This window comes from Balaenoptera borealis (assembly GCF_965194805.1).
Source record: "Balaenoptera borealis genome assembly, chromosome: 5".
Taxonomy (NCBI): Eukaryota; Metazoa; Chordata; class Mammalia; order Artiodactyla; family Balaenopteridae; genus Balaenoptera; species Balaenoptera borealis.
In genome coordinates, this window is record NC_138862.1 from 134847583 (window position 1) to 134864951 (window position 17369).

General features: G+C 35.6%; 1 protein-coding gene across 7 annotated transcripts in view; it reads right to left on the reverse strand.

Moving 5' to 3' along the window:
• The window catches only part of ATP2C1 (ATPase secretory pathway Ca2+ transporting 1), a 117679-nt gene that overhangs the window by 28516 nt on the left and 71794 nt on the right, over nt 1-17369 (reverse strand). For all 7 annotated transcript variants that reach the window (XM_082392649.1, XM_082392648.1, XM_082392652.1 and 4 more), the window contains 8 exons: nt 14383-14538; nt 13577-13645; nt 12513-12588; nt 9527-9593; nt 5182-5306; nt 3973-4070; nt 753-848; nt 574-663 (listed from right to left, as the gene is read on the reverse strand). In XM_082392649.1, the coding sequence (XP_082248775.1) occupies nt 574-663; nt 753-848; nt 3973-4070; nt 5182-5306; nt 9527-9593; nt 12513-12588; nt 13577-13645; nt 14383-14538 (777 nt within the window). The remainder of the gene's footprint in view (nt 1-573; nt 664-752; nt 849-3972; nt 4071-5181; nt 5307-9526; nt 9594-12512; nt 12589-13576; nt 13646-14382; nt 14539-17369) is intronic.

A 17369-nucleotide genomic window follows, 5' to 3' on the forward strand; every position in this document is an offset into this window, starting at 1 on the left:
GAGGAGATCAACTGGGACAGATAAAAGGGTCACTGAGAGCAGCACTCCTTCTCCCCAACACAAACTCTAACTCTACACTCATTGTAAGAAATTGATAATGAGGATGGGGAAGGAAAGGAAATGGAAGACTGGAAAAAGAAAAGCTGACTTCTCATGCTGGCCTTAATACCTTCATGTGGAAATACTAAAGAATGTTGCCTCTTACGCATTTGAAAATTGGCATTTATCAGCAATTACACACATTTATACAGCTTTTCACACTACACTCTGAGTATTATGGAAGACAAGAACATTACTTCATAAGAACAAATCCGTCACTGGTCATTAGTTTGTATGCTGCATGTAGGAGATATAAAGTTATAGTGAAAAACCTCTATGCTCTGTATTTCCAGGAAGAATAAAACTGGTTCCCAAAAGGCAATAAAAACTATGAAATAATGTGAATCTTCTTCACTCTAATGTGAATCTTCTTCACTCTACACCTAAAAGCCAGTAATACTGAAATTTATGGCTTCACATTCTCTTGTGAGGGTGATATTTTCACATGTCAAAGAAGAGAGACCAGGCACATACCTTCATTGCAAGAGCAATTAAGGCTCCTTCTGTTGGTTTCCCCATTAGAGTGTTGTTTCTAATTACAGCATCATTGCACACACAGCCCGCCTAAGAGAAATACACATAAACTATGAACCCATCACTGCATCCTAAGTCATTATGAAGAGAGCCACTTTCTTAGAGAATGCAGTATTTACCTCGACAATTCTGCTAACAGATGGGTTATAGAATCCATGAACAACATCACCATCAACAATCACTTCCCCAAATGGATTGTAGCCAACTCCAGTAACCTAAGGAACATAAAGTAGAGTCAATAATACCAGCAGACAGTGACAATACTTATGAAAACCAAAAACTATGAGTTGCGTTCATTTCATTTTATACATCATGACACTGTTAGTGCATACACCTAGAAAAGCATTTAAATTTGTCTAAAACAACACTTAATAAAAGAATATAGATAGTAATTTTCACCACAATGGTAAACCTACAGTTAATTATACTAATAATTAACTACTAATTATGCTAATTAATAATTATAATGCATAGTATATTGTAAATAGAAATAATGTAATTGTTAATATAATTAATATAATCTTATATTGCTTCTACTTACAATATACTATAAAAAGGATAAATAAACCATGAAAATCTCTATATATAAGTGAGCTTAAATTTATATAACACTACATTTATGTAACACTACAATTTGCAAAGAATTCAAATCTATTACCACATCTAACATTCATGACAAACCTGTGACCTAGACAAAAGTAGAATTCTTTTTGCAAATATGCAGGCTCAGAGACAAGTGATTTACCCTAGCACTTACAAACTACTTTAACATAGTATATATTACATGCAAATTTTTAAAATCAGAGACAAGTCAGATACTTATCCTATACAGCTAGAACAAACCAAGCCAAATAAAAGTTATATATCACAATAAAAACAGGACAGTTTAGAGGAATTAACAAACAGTTAATGCTTGACATATAAAATTATGGGCTTAAAACAAAAGAGAAACCTGTATCTTACCTTTCATACCTGGACCATATAATATAAGCACATGTAACCCCAATGACCCTTCTGAGTCATCCAGAAAAGGCACATTCAACATAGCACTGGGTATCCTTAACCAAATCTAACACCCTAAATATCAATAGTCTCATTTTAAGACCTAGTAAAATGGAATTAAATAGACCTAAGTACAACTTCCGTCAATTTGTGAAATACTTCCTTTGCTCAGAGAACTGGCTATAAATACATTTTAAAATACTGTTCCCATCATGAATAGTGTTAATGAAAATTCCAGCCAGAAATCCCACAAGGTCCAATCCCAATCCAGAGATTGGAACGTGTCCTCACACAGCTTCAAAATTAACCAATGCACGTACACTGACATGCACTTCAGGGGCTGCCAATATATAATTTTTAAAGTAGATTAATTCATCCATTCATTTATTCTTTCAACAAGTATTTACTAGTATGAGGCAGACCCTGTGCTGGGCAACAGAGTTCCTGCTCTATTATATGGGGTTGGCCAAAAGGTTCGTTCAGTTTTTTCCCTAAGATGGCTCTAGTAGCACTTAGTTGTCTTTAACTTCATTTGTTAGATTGTATGTGACAGCTGTTATATCAGCGTGCATTTAAAATAAGGCTTATCAAAATTGGTGAATTTTTGTGTAGCCATTTTAATACTGAAGATTGAAGGAAAAAAGCAACATTTTCAGTATATCATGCTTTATTATTTCAAGAAAGGTAAAAACGCAACCGAAATGCAAAAACAGATTTGTGCAGTGTATGGAGAAGGTGCTGTGACTGATCGAACATGTCAAAAGTGGTTTGCAAAGTTTTGTGCTGGAGATTTTTCGCTGGACGATGCTCCACGGTCAGGTAGACCAGTTGAAGTTGATAGCGATCAAAACGAGACATTAACTGAGAACAATCAACATTATACCACGCAGGAGATAGCTGACATACTCAAAATATCCAAATCGAGTACTGAAAATCATTTGCACCAGCTTGGTTATGTTAATTGCTTTGATGTTTGGGTTCCACACGGGTTAAGCGAAAAAAACCTTCTTGAACGTATTTTCACAGGTGATTCTCTACTTATAATGAAAACGTTCCATTTTTAAAACAAACTGTGATGGGCAATGAAAAGTGGATACTGTACAATACTGTGGAATGGAAAAGATTGTGGGGCAAGTGAAATGAACCACCACCAACCACACCAAAGGCCACTTCATCCAAAGAAGGTGATGTTGTATATATGGTGGGAATGGAAGGGAATCCTCTACCATGAGCTCCTTCCGGAAAACCAAACGATTAATTTCAACAAGTACTGCTCCCAATTAGACCAACTGAAAGCAGCACTCGACGAAAAGCGTCCAGAATTAGTCAACAGAAAATGCATTATCTTCCATCAGGATAATGCAAGACCTCATGTTTCTTTGATGACCAGGCAAAAACTGTTACAGCTTGGCTGGGAAGTTCTGATTCATCCGCCATATTCACCAGACATTGCACCTTCAGATTTCCATTGATTAAGGTCTTTACAAAATTATCTTAATGGAAAAAAATCTCAATTCCCTGGAAGACTGTAAAAGGCACCTGGAACAGTTCTTTGCTCAAAAAGATAAAAAGTTTTGGGCAGGTGGAATTACGAAGTTGCCTGAAAAATGGCAGAAGGTAGTGGAGCAACAGGGCAAACACGCTGTTCAATAAAGTTCTTGGTGAAAATGAAAAATATGTCTTTTATTTTTACTTAATAACCGAAGGCACTTTTTGGCCAACCCAATACTTAGAGTATCATGGGAAGAGGGACAGAGGATTTCACCTGAACTAAGAGGTATGGAACTAGGAAAACATGTAACACAGGGCAAGTTCTGGGTGGTCAGCAAAGCTTTTCTGAAGAAATGGGTTGGAAATGAGGTGCAAAGGTTGAAGAGGCATTAGACTGTCCTAAGTAGTGACAACAGCAGCAAAGGTCCTTCAGTAAGACGGATTTTGTCACACTGAAAGAACCATAAAGTCAATGTATTTGGTGTATGGAGAGCAAAGGAGAGATACAGGCTGAGGAAGGAAACAAGGGACAGAACACGTAGGGCTGTGAGCAGCCCCATTTCAGGACCCTGGTCACAATGGGAAGGCACTGAAACATCTTCATTTAGGCATCCAGAGTCTGGTAACAGATGGATGTAGGGGAGACTGAAAGAGAGGTGTCGAGGGGGATCAACGTTTCTGGACTGCACAACTGGAGCGGGATCAAGACTTGGGAGAACCACAAGGGACAGAAAATGCTCAGCTGCTAACTTGCAGCCCTTCTAAAGACACTAGAATGGTTAGCAACACTAAACACCAAAACTTCTGAAAAGGAATTCTGTTAAAAAAAAAAAATCTATAGAGTACCTCAGCACGCAGGCCATCCGAAGTAAATACGTGGGTAACAGTCATTTCATTCTTCGTCAGGGTTCCAGTTTTATCTGAACAAATCACATTACAGCACCCTAAAGAATAAATTGCTACAAGTCACCAAAAGTCAGGGAAAAATGCAAGTTCACATTAAAAACAAATCAAAGACTCTGGAAGCCTGCTCTGCTTCTCTGAATTTTGTACAAATCAAGCTCATGGATAATTTTAGGTTGTTTTCTCTCCTGTGCTTACTTCATCATAAGGTATGAACAGTTTCTAGAATTAAAATTAATTAGATACTGATAAATGTTGACTTTTTCTTTATTTCCAGTTGAATTTCTACAAAGCTACTTGATATTAGCTTTATATAGTGACTTTATATAATACATTTTCTAGAAAGTTTCAAGGTTACCTTACTATAAACCCATATAATTTTTTCAGTCATTATTTTAAGGAATTTTTGCCTTCTCAATATTAAAATGCAAACTAGAAGTTAAATTCAACATTTTTGAATTCCTAAATAAAAAGAAGTTTCATAACATACATAAAGTTACCACAGTTTTCATATCACACATAAAATTATGTTACAGCAATGTAACTACTGTATGCTTACTGTTCTTAATAAATTCAACTCAAGAATAACATTTTAGGATCTATAATTATCAGTTATCTTCCTTGAGATGTCAAAAGAAAACATTTCTCTGTCACTCTATGGTTTCATTTGTTACTTTTTTTTTTTTTTTACCATGATTTAAGCATTAGAACAGTCCATGATGCAGAAAGATTTAAAGCTCCCTGACGTGAGTAATATGAATTTTTAATGACCTTTTTTGGTTGTTAAAACCATACTCAACATTGCTACAAGCCAAACACCACCATGTAAACCTCTAAGACAGGGGTCCCCAACCCCCGGGCCGCAGACCAGTACCGGCCCGCGGCCTGTTAAGAACGGGGCCGCACAGCAGGAGGTGAGCGGCGGGTGAACGAGTGAAGCTTTGCCTGTTGCTCCCCATTGCTCCCCATCACTCGCGTTACCGCCTGAACCACCACCACCCTTCCCCCGTCTGTGGAAAAACTTCCATGAAACTGGTCTCTGGTGCCAAAAAGGCTGGGGACTGCTCTAAGACAAAATCTGTAAAACCCAAAGACCCCTGTTGATGTAAACTATCATGTCAATGGATAAGCATGCTCTAACCAGAGACTTACCCAGAGTTTCAACAATAGGTAGCTTTTTCACAATGGCCCTTTTCTTCACCATTCTCATAACACCAAGGGCTAGAGTCACTGTGACCACAATGGGAAGACCTTCAGGAATTGCTGCTACAGCCAAACTGTAACCAGTAAAGATATAGCACTGAAGTATAAATTCAGTAGTACCCATAGCAATAATTTCAATTGGCTGTTACTTAAAGTAGAGGTTAAAAATGTAAAATTGTTGCTGTCAAACCCAAAAAAGGCCTCAAAATGAGGGAAAACTGATTAACATTTATTGGCCACCTACTAGCTACCAGGTTAAGCACAGTGGTTAAAGAATATAAGTTCTGACATCAGACTGCCTAGATTTGTACCCCCAGCTTCAATTTTCACCTGTGTGACCTCAAGCTATTATGCCTCCACCTCTGTAGTTTAGTTTCTCATCTATAAATATAGATAATAACAGGTGTTCAGACAAAAACTTGTACGTGAATGTTCACAGCAGCATTATTCACAATAGCCAAAAGATGGAAAGAGCCCAAATGTTCATCAACTGATGAATGGGAAACTGTGGTGTGCCCATACAAGGGAGCCATTAAATTAATTCAGCCATTAAAAAGAATGAAGTACTGATTCATGCTACAAATGAAAAAGCCTTGAAAACATCATGCTAACTGAAAGCAGCAGGACACATGTTGCATGATTTCACTTATATGAGATATCAAGAATAAGCAGATCCAAAGAGACAGAAAGCAGTTTAGTGGTCGTCAGCTGGTAGGGAGAGGGAAGAATGGGGAATGACTGTGAAATGGGCACAGGGTTTTCTTTCGGGGGTGATGAAAAAGTTCTGACACTAGATGGTGGTGATGGTGGTAACATTATGAATGTATTTAACTCCACTGAACTGTATATTTTAAAATGGAAAATTTTATGGTATGTGCATTTTATCACAACAAAAAATTAATTACTTTACTATTTCCCTTCGTAATACTAAAAAAGAAAAACCACCTCAAATTAAATCTCTACTTTTGTCCCATTCCATATCTCCTGATTCTGCTACAGATAAGGACAGGTGCATGCCTATCCTTCATTCTAACAATGCTCCCTGAACTCCCTCTACTGCCCAGTTTCTACAATATAATCTAGATCCAATGGACCTTTTCATTCCTTTACATTTAAATCATTTTATAAATAATTTACAGAGGAATAAAATGGATTGTGAAAAACTTCAATAGAAATTTTCATTTGAATTTTAACCCCAAACTATATTCCCGGATATGAAAGTATATATATCTGAAATGGACAACGTCCTTCGAATGCAACTGCTCAACTGTCATGAATAAACCTGGAACATATTCACCTTTTAAAACAGTGATTTCAAATTCAAAAACCATTTCTAACAGGTTTTAGGTTTATCAATTCTGGTTCTTCTTTTTGCATTTGTCTCTTCAAAATGCAACACTTCTAAAAATGTTAATGGTCCATAATTTTTAGGACAGTCATCTTCTCAGTAATACAATACTGCATGATGAATTCCTTGCTGTAGAATGACTAACTATAAGAGAATGCCTGTCCTTCCCCTTTCATCCTTAAAAATAAACAGTTCAGGGTATTCCCTGGTGGTCCAATGGTTAGGACTCGGCGCTTTCACTGCCAAAGGCCCGGGTTCAATCCCTGGTCAGGGAACTAAGATCCCACAAGCCACGCAGCACAGGTAAAAAAAATAAAAGAAAAAACCCAGTTCACTCATTAAAATTCAGGAGTTTGAGAAAATCTGGAGTACCATCATCCAAGGATTCAGTGTTGAGATTACACTTATATGATTCAATTTCACCTTCATCATTAGAGCCTACAGTGGTTGTCTCTTTGCATTCATCTTCTGGTTTGTCTAATAATTATGAAAATTCTTCTGTCAATTCTTCTTTGCCATTATGGTAAAAAAAATTAAAAATTCTCAATTTCTCAATTTTGTTTAATGAATGCAAAAAAAAAAAAAAAAAAAAAGAAAAACTACCAAGATTTTGTCTCCAGACTTTTTTTATACCTTTTTAAATGATAATGTAATGCTTTGGGCAACATAATAAGAAAATTAAAGGATAACAGAATAATAATGATTTATTTATTATTACAGTAGCCTTATAAGCTACTTATCCTTCTGCTTTCTCATTGTTTTACTCATTTTTAGCACAGTTGGAAATAATTGTTAAAATACTTGCTAGGGGAATAAAATAGCCAAGATGTTTCAACACGCAGGAAAAATAAGTTCACTAAAGATCCCACATGTATTTTAGCACATATAAATGTACAGTAGACCCACATGGTTACTGCAAAATAGAATGAGTTTTATTTTATTAAAAAATTCTTAAATGTTTGGTCCTTTGGAAGATCCTGAGGTAGGAATAAAAGTCATGAGGTATTAATCTTCACAAATAGTCAGAACTGCTCCAAAAAAAATACTCAAAAACATGAGTCCAATAGATAATAATATGCCAATGGTTAATAAAATTCATGCCCCATTTTAAATTCATTTCATATTTAACCCAAGGCTCCTTTACACATATTTAAGCCAAGAGTTTCAAGTTGTATTTTTGCTCCTCCAAGGAAAAACTATAGTCCTTCACTATATCTCAAATATCTTTTAACTTCTTATTCATCCTACTTATTCCTTGTACTCCACTTGACTTTTTTTTAATCCATTGGTTTTTATTCTGAAACTTGAACTATTACTTGCTAGGCCTATTACAGAGCTGTCATCCAGGATTTCTCTTCCTTAGAGGACTAGGTGAGTTCCACTTTTTCTTACACCCTACACAACATCATCTTCCTTTCTTTCACCTTTGTTTTGCTGGAATTCATACAAGAAGAGGTAAGGGATAACTTTCCTGATTACTTGCTTATCCATTTGTAATTACCTAAATTGATACTTTGGCTAGACCTAGATTTATAGATTTAAAATCATTTCCCCCCATACTTTAATTGTACTGCCCCACTGTCTTCTAATTTAATCTAATGTTGCTGTGGATGAAGGTTTAATAAAATCCTTTTTCCCTTCTGTATTTGGTTAAATAAATCTCCAGCTCTGTTCTCTTAGTGACGACAGTATAGCAACTATGTTGCTAGGCAACACTGCTTATGATAAAAGGATCTCCTGACCGATAAATTACCCATGGACTGGGAGAATTATAATTATCTTACAGGAAGCTACAGCTTTGGGTTTCCTCAGTGTGGTGACTCTCATAACTGGGCATGTTTCTTGCAGGCATCCTGGAAAGTGTACGTTTCCAGAGATGCTGGCTCCTGCGGATTATGAGGCATTTTAACCCAGGACAGCTCCTGCCTTTACATGGTCATCTCATCTGCCTGTACCTAAGCTGAACTGCTACAGGGACTGCTGTAGGAACTCTCTCAGAAGAGGACGTTGCCCTGTGGTGTTCAGGACACAGGTACCAAGTATGACCTATGAAAGTCTCGTGAGTTGAAAATCTTAGTAGAGCCTAAAAAGACCCTGCGGTGGAAATTGTAGTTGCTAATGAGAAGTATGATACCAGTCTAATTTTCCTTCCTGTACAGATGACCTGACCTGTTTTCTTTAGTTTCACAATGATGTATCTGAGTTGGAGTTTTTTTCATCCTGCTTGGCATTTGGAGAATCCTTTCAATCTATAAAGATTCATGTCTTGCTTCATTTCTTATATAATTTCTTCTTATCTCTTTTTAAATCTTCTGTTACTTAGATATGGCATTTATTGAATTATCCTTTGTCACTTTTATCTCATTCTCTGTTTTAGACTTTTTATTCTATTTTTGGGGAGACCACTTCGACTTTATATTATAGCCTTTAAACTGAATCTTTAATTTCAGCAATCATAACCTTAATATCTTAAAAAAATATATTTTGGTTCTGTGATCCTTTTCTACAGCAATCTGTCTGTCTATCATGAATGCAGTTTCTTCACAAATCTCTGAAAATACTAATGCTTTCTATTTTTAATTTTTTGTCAATTCTTGCATATTTGGTTTTCCTCTGAGATGGATTATTCAATTTCTATATTGTGGTCTTTCTCTCTCATGCTCCTAGTTTTCAGTTTGGCAATCCTTAATTGTTTATTTAAGTATAAAAATGCAATATTGGGTTGATAACACCAGACATCTAGTGTGGGGTTTCTCCATTGCATATACATAGGTTTTCATTTTCCTGGAGCTCATTTCAACATATGAATTCTGAACTATTTAAGTAGAGTTAATATACTCTAATGTGCTCGTACAATACCTCCATAATGGAACATAAGCTATGACTAACAAAGAAATAAGAGAGCCAAAAGAGACTTCAAATTATAAACAAACTATCAGAACTTACCTTACACTAATAGTAAACATTTCCAGGATATCTTTTCCTAGTAACCAGCCAACCAACATGATGATACCTGTAACAGAATCAAACAGCTATTTTTCCCTTTTATATAAAATCACCTGGGCATGGAAGGGATAGAACAGAAAGCTGAGGGCAGCAAAAGTCCCTTGATATAAAAGGGAAAGTTTATCAGATCACAATTATAAGATTTTACAAAAATCCATTAAGCAGGTGAGATTAAATTAATCTTAAGGTTAAAACTGTGTATGCATGCACACACCTACAGTTTTACCTTTTGTTGCCACTGTTGCCCCCCATCCCTTAAAGTAATAATATCTGAGAGTTCCCAATGTAAGAGGACAGTATTTTCATACAATTGGGGAAAAAAAAGAAGGCAGCATATACATATAGGTTTTCTCTCAACTATGAGGTTTGCAAAAATAAACCCTGGAACTTTACTTCTCATAACTCAATATCCAGACACTGCACATTAAGTTTGTACTACAAACCAAGGAGTACTTAGGACTTGGCTCAAAGAATGATATAAGACATTGTAAGACAGCCAAAACTGCAATTAACATTTAAAAATTACTACCTTTACAGCGTCTAAAAGTTAAAAACGAATTAACATAAACCAAACAGCTGATTCTTTACTCTCTTCTTTAATCTTTATCTTTGAAAAGAAGGGCGGGGGGGGGGGGGGTGGGGCACAAGGGATGTACCACTGGTTTTGTGAGGAAAAACACCGTATCAGAGTTTTAATAAAATAACTTCGAGACTGTATTCTAGATCAATATGGACATTGAAAACAAGGTCTTCTTCATCTTTCTGCAACTACAAAATAATGATCCAGATCCCATCCCAAATACTATCCTGATAAAAGAAATTTTGTCCAGTGAATTATACCAGAGTCCAGCAAACTATACAATCTATGGCCCTCTTACGTGTTTTTGTAAATCATTTGTTGGAACACAGCCACACCCATTGTTTGTAAATTGTCTGTGGTTGCTTTTGTGCTGATGGCAAAGTTGAGTATTTCCAACACAGAACGTACGAATCAAAGGCTAAAACATTTACTATCTGGCACTTTACCAAAATGTCTGCTGACCCTTGATTTTGATCTTGATCCTTCTCCTATTCCATATACTATCCTAACAAGAAAAATTATGTCCAATGCATTTAAAACCAGGTAACCATAAAGTTGAAAAATTTTTATCACTAAATTTGATGTGGTTTAATGGTACAGTGTTAATATAAACTGGAAAGATTTAATTGGTTAAACTGCCCTTCAATTTACCAAATTCACTATAAATTCTAAAAAATAAACAGCAATAACCAAATGAAGGGAGCTATAAGAACATACACACCATTTAAACAAAAAGAATGAAATACCTTCCCAGCTTCTACTTTATGTTTATGATACTGAGAAATGGATCAACAGGATTAATATTTAAGAAGTTATTTCACTGAAACTGTACAGCAGAAATGTTGTCTTAAAATTTCACTGTTATCTTAAAAGCTAGCAAGAAAAATTAAAATAACATCATGGAAGAATTAAACAGAGAAGGACTCTCTCGCAGAGTTCATCCATGCATCTTTCCGCATGTGCTCTGCTTTTCCAATAAACATTTTACTTTTCTCTTTAAAAAAAAAAAGAAAGAAAGAAACAGAGAAAAGACTCCAAAATTGATGTGTTTAATGTTATGATAAAGATGTTGTTTCAACTCAGTGAATTAAGAATGGACTATGGAATTGATGGTACTAGGATAATTAACTTTTAAGTAAAAAAGTAATAATTCTACCTTAAGTCTTATACTAAAATAAATTCTAAATAAAATAGTAAAATTAAGTGTCAAAAGTAAAAACTAAAATAGTATAGTGATGTTTAAATAACTATAAACAAAAAACATTCTCCCACATGGGGTTGGGAGAGCCTTTATGAATAGAACACAGACAGAAACTTAACTGCACTAATTATCAACAGGAGGGTGATAAGAATCTCAGGCAAGAGACTGTTCCATTACACACATCTCTCCCCTCTCTACCAAGTTTATTATACAGCCCTCAAAAGCAATTTAAAAATCAGGAGAAAAAAATACTTGTAACTTAAACAACAAAAGGATTAATATCCTAATTATACAAAGAGCTGTGACCAATCTAAGACTTATACCACAAGAGAAGAGGGACAAAAGAAATAAACTGGCAGGTCATAAAATAAAAAGGACTAACACACATATGACAAAGTGTTCAGTTTCTCAAATAATGAATTTTGAAATAAAATAATGAGAAGACTTTTCTTCACCTATTAAGTTAATGACAAAAAAGCTGGCAAGGGTGCTGGAAGAGAGACTTTTATCTTGTTGATGGAGGATATTATTTGGCAATATGAAACAAAAGCCTTTAAAAAGATGCCAAAAATTTTAAAATCACACAGATACTCTTTGACCCAATAATTTCACTTTCAGGAATTTATCCTAAGGAAATGAGAGGTGTTTATAATAAGATACCTGCACTGAAGAATCACTTACACAATTCTTTAAAACTTTAAAAACCTACACAAATGTCTAAAAGAGCACTGGCTTTTTATATATGTATACACACACATATTCACACAATGGAATACTATACAACCTTTAAATTTGTTTTAGATGAGTATCTATTTAATGACAAGATGTTTATGATGGGATACATAAAACAAAAAAAGAAAAGTAGTCATAACACAATACTATCGTATTTTATTGAAGACTAGAAAGACAAATACTAAAATGTTTATAGAAATGCTCTTTGATTACAGGAATTACAGAGTTCTATTTTATCTTTGTAGAAAAGGACAACAGCTGGGGATTAGTTTTATAGTTCAAAAAAAGTAATAGTAGCCGAATAAGTGAATACATGAATGGAATTTTTCTATGTATGTATCTAACTCCCCCTTCCCACTCAAAAAATAAACCTAAGTAAATATAGGAGATATACATACTCACTCTTCTCTTACCTATTATACCAAAGGAGTAAAAGGAAAGTTGTTTTCCTAAGAGGTCCATGCTCTTCTGCAGAGGGGTTTTTGGTGCCTTGACAAATAGGAGAAGAGTGTCACCACAATTACCCAATTACCTAAATTTAGTGAGCTTTACTAGGTGCCAGGGACTCTTAAGTGTTTGACACATACATGCTCGTGCTTAACACACCCATGACATACACAACTCTCCCTTGAGGTAAGTTTTAGCTCCTTCACTGAGAAAACTGTGAGGCCTATACTGTTAAAAACCCGTTTATTTGAAAACGTTCATGCCCTCTATGCCTCTTTGAGGAAAAATCTACTCCCCCTAGCAGCTTCCCCAGGACTTCATTATCATCAGCTGCCCCTCATTTTTCTACTCTTTCTCGTTACAGAGATGCTTGTAACCCAAGTCTTTTCACCCTGTTGGCTCCCTGATCTCTGGCGATCCCTTCACCCCCAAGCTTGGGACGGTTTTACACACTGCATCACATATGGGAGTCTTGGCAGGCTACCTGAGAAATCCAGATAATTTGAGAAGAAAATGATATTTGTAGAATGCAACTTCTTTTTTAAATATAAGAAGATATTTTAAATGAGAGAACTAATCTTCAATATCCTTCAACAAGGGTATCTTCCAAGTTATTTCACTTTGCAATCTTTTTTTCTCCAGATACTTGGAATTATGTAAAGTTGGGAATTTTGGTAGAAGACATGTTCTAAAGTACAAATATACTATTTAGTAATCTTTAAATTTAATATGATAAAGCTAATTTCTAAAAATAATAAACCTTATAAATAACTGGCTAAACCTTCTTCTCCTATGAACAATGAATAAACATCAGAATATTTCAGAATATTAAGTGTTAATTCAAACCCTTCCAATTACAGGCTTTCCACTTATGATTTTAAGCACAGACAACTGAGTGATATTCTGAATAAAATATTACTTCCAAAATTAACAAAATAATCCTCCAATATTCTCTTTTTCTCTACTTACAATGGAAGATATTTCGGATTTCAAACTAAAACATCATTAACAAACTAAGTTTGTTACTCACTTCCTCTGCTTGCATCATTTTAAAAACCTCTCCAAATTCAGAATTTTCTCCTGTTCCAATGACAATACCCTAAAGGGAAAAACAAGAAAACATATTTACATTCAGATGGAATCACCTCTCTCAACCAAAAAACAAAACCCCTTCATTCCCTTTCTCCAAAGCCACCCACAGTCAAGATGCCTGACATACGTATCCAAGGTTCCCTCAGCAAATTTACTTTTGATGTTACTATAGATCCTAGAAAACAAACATCTCATTAAACTTATTACTGACTCAATTCTGTGGCCCATTTTTTTGTCTATATTAATATTTCTGAAATTTGAACCTTTCTTATACTCAGTAGAGACATTTAATGTAGTTTCCCTCTCAAATGCTATTGAATGATGCCTTTTATATTTGTGTAATATTAAAATCCAGGAAATAAAATATTTGAAATCAATCAGTAGGAGAGTGATATGTAGTCCGAATATTATAGCCAGTATCATATCAACTAAATTGAAATTTTATTTAACCAATGGTGAACATATCCACAAGCCACTGTTTCTATCTAAAAAAAAAGAACATGTACTGAGGACTATGCTTTTACAGGATCCATGACCTGGTAAATGGCAGAACTATGGATGTATTATACCTCAGGGACACGGCTTCTCCTTAGTCTCACAAATATCTGCCAAGGATTAGGTTCAATTCTGCCATTTCTTCGTCATATATTTTTAAAAGCTCCACATAAAACTAGCCAAAAAAGAACTGAGGAAATGGTTGAAAACAAAGGAACTGCTATCTTGAAAACGAGAAAGAAAACTTACCTTTGCTTTGCCACATCTGACCAGTGTTCCCATGAAGGCAATGTTACTTCTTGATGCAAGATCTCCATTAGTGGCAGCCGGCTGAGGAGCTGTCACCTTAGAACAAGGTGTTGTCTCTCCTGTCAAGCTGGACTCATCAATGGAAAGATCCACAGCCTTGGGGAACATAAAGCACTCCACTAAGTTCAAGTTTGAAGACTCTCTCTGCTAAACTTAACATCTAAGGAGTTTGTAACCATCACTCCTTCCACAAATATCCTCCCTTCTATAAATTAACCAAATCTTTTATCATATCCATCACTTTAAGACAGTAGGCTAGAATAGGTACAACCATATTTAAAAACGAAGCTAGGGACTTCCCTGGTGGTGCAGTGGTTAAGTGGTTAAGTGCCTGACAGTGCAGGGGACATGGGTTCAAGCCCTGGTCCGGGAAGATCTCACATGCCGCGGAGCAACTAGGCCCGTGTGCCACAACTACTGAAGCCCATGCGCCTAGAGCCTGTGCTCCACAACAAGAGAAGCCTGTGCACCGCAAGGAAGAGTAACCCCCCTCCCCCTCACTACAACTAGAGAAAGCCCGCAGGCAGCAACGAAGACCCAATGCAGCCAAAAAAAGAAAAAAAAAAAAAAAAAAGAAGCTAAGTCAACAAAATCTACATGCAAAGTAGACAGAACCATGAGACAAAATTAGCCTAAACTTCCAAATACAACTAGGGAAAGGAGACACTAGCTGAGACAATCTTTATTTAGAGAAAACTCGACTCTCATGAGTTTTCTAAAATTATTTCCTAATTTTGCCCTATCCTAAAGTCCTGAAAATGGGTTTGACAGATTTAAACCAACTATAACAGAAGAGAAATACGACTGAAAGATATAAAAGATACTGAGAAATAAATAATTTCATCATTTTGGGTTTAATTTTCATGAAATTGTTCTTGCTATACATCCCTACATTTATTCTAAATTTATGTCAGCAAGAATCAAAAATGTATATAAATGTTTCCATGCAGATCATGAATATCACATCACCATCCAACTCTGCAATGGGGTTCAATACTGAAGGCTGCACTCCTAACACAATTAAGAATTCACCTACCCAAGCATGAAAAAAAAAAATCATAATTTTATACGTGGAAAATACTGCAGATGTGACCTGGCTCTGTTTCTAAGTATGGCCCACAGAACAACAGTTCCAAGGATGTTAATAAGCATTGTGTATAGTGTTATAGATGGATGATCATTGATAAACCGACACACACATATATACACATACATACAAGGGAGGAGTACGCTGGTCAAGGAAGTTTTAGAAACACTGTGTTAAGAATTAAACAGCTTCCCCTACCATAGTGCTTCTCAAAACTTACAATGCACCGGTGTGAGGCACCTCAACAGGAATACAGATACAGCAGGGGTTGTGGAAGTGTGGTCTTAGCAGAACCAGCATCACCTCTAACACGTCAGAGCTTGTGAAGGAATTCACTGCCCTACCGCAAACAAGGAGGTGGGGAGAGTGAACCTAACAGACTGCATTTTCAAGCCCTCCAGGTAATTCTGATGTTGCACTCAGGTTTCAGAATCAACAGAAGAGTGTTTTCCAAACATCTTGGACCCATTTTATTCCAGAAGCTCTAATTCAAGGATCATTAGGAGGTTCTTCGGGAAACTAGAAACTAGTTCATGATTTTACTCATTTTATAGGTTCATTCACTCACCTAAGCAACATTTACTGACTACCTTAACTATGTACCAGGCACTGGGTTAGATCCTAGAAAGAAAACAAGATAAGAAAATGATCCCAGAGCAGTTAAATGTGCAGTCTCACTGCTCTTATAAACTGAGCTGGTGTTCTGAATTGGGCCTCCTGATTGACAATTCCTACTATGTACCAAATACTCTAAATTTAAATCCTGTTTTTTCTTTTTTGTGGGGTGGGGAAGGGGAATAAATCTCATCTATTTAAATGATTATTTTGTTATGACCATAAATACCTTAAAAAAATCTCACAGAAAATAATTATTAAAAATTGAGTTCATGAATTCTTTCTCCCCATCTACATAATAAAACTTTTGATTTGATCAACGCCATTGATTCACATTCACTTAAAAAGTATTTATTAATACTTATAATATGCCAGGCCCTGTAATGTATCACACAGAGTGAGAATCAGCAGTAAACAAAGTTTACTGCTGCCCTCAGCTTTTATTCTAATGGGAAATTGATTTGAAAAAATAAACAAGAGTGGATAATATAATGCTTGATAGTGGGGGAAAAAACATGGTAAGAATGGAGAGTGACATAAGTGATAGAGAACATCTCTCAAAAGCAGATGACCCTTTTGCAGAGCCCTGACTGGCGTGAGGGCCCCAAGGTTGGGCCATAATGAGGGAGGAAGGGTTCTAGGGAAAAGGAGCACAAAGTACAAAGCCTGTAGGGGCAGGAACATGCTAGGTGCGTTCCTGTGCTAGGCAGGCATATAACACTGCAAATATAATCAAAAGTTTATAACATTAGATCATAAAGTTTAAGAATGTTCAGAATAAAAATAAATTATATCATACAACTCCAGAGAGACCAAACTGTGGTAGCATTTCCTGAAAGTTTAGTACCATGTAAATGTGATAGATTTTAGTATCAAAATAGGCTTATAAAAAGTATTCCTTAAAACACAGATCTGACAGTCCTTTAGTCTTTAAAAGGCTTCCCATTTTATATAATTATGTATGCAAAGACAAGCCAGGTAAATTTGGGTTCATTACTTCACCACAACTACAGATTCAAAAAAAACACCTGCCATGTTCAAAAGCAATGATTTTTTTTTTTATTAAAAGAACACATTTGACTCTTCTTCCCAAATTAATCTTAGGTCTATATAATTTTTCACACTAACACATTTATTACCAAGTAAGAAAAAAGTTAGATCTTTCTTCAAAGATGATGCTAATACTAAAAACAGTTGACACTTCCTTGCTCACTATCTGCTAGGC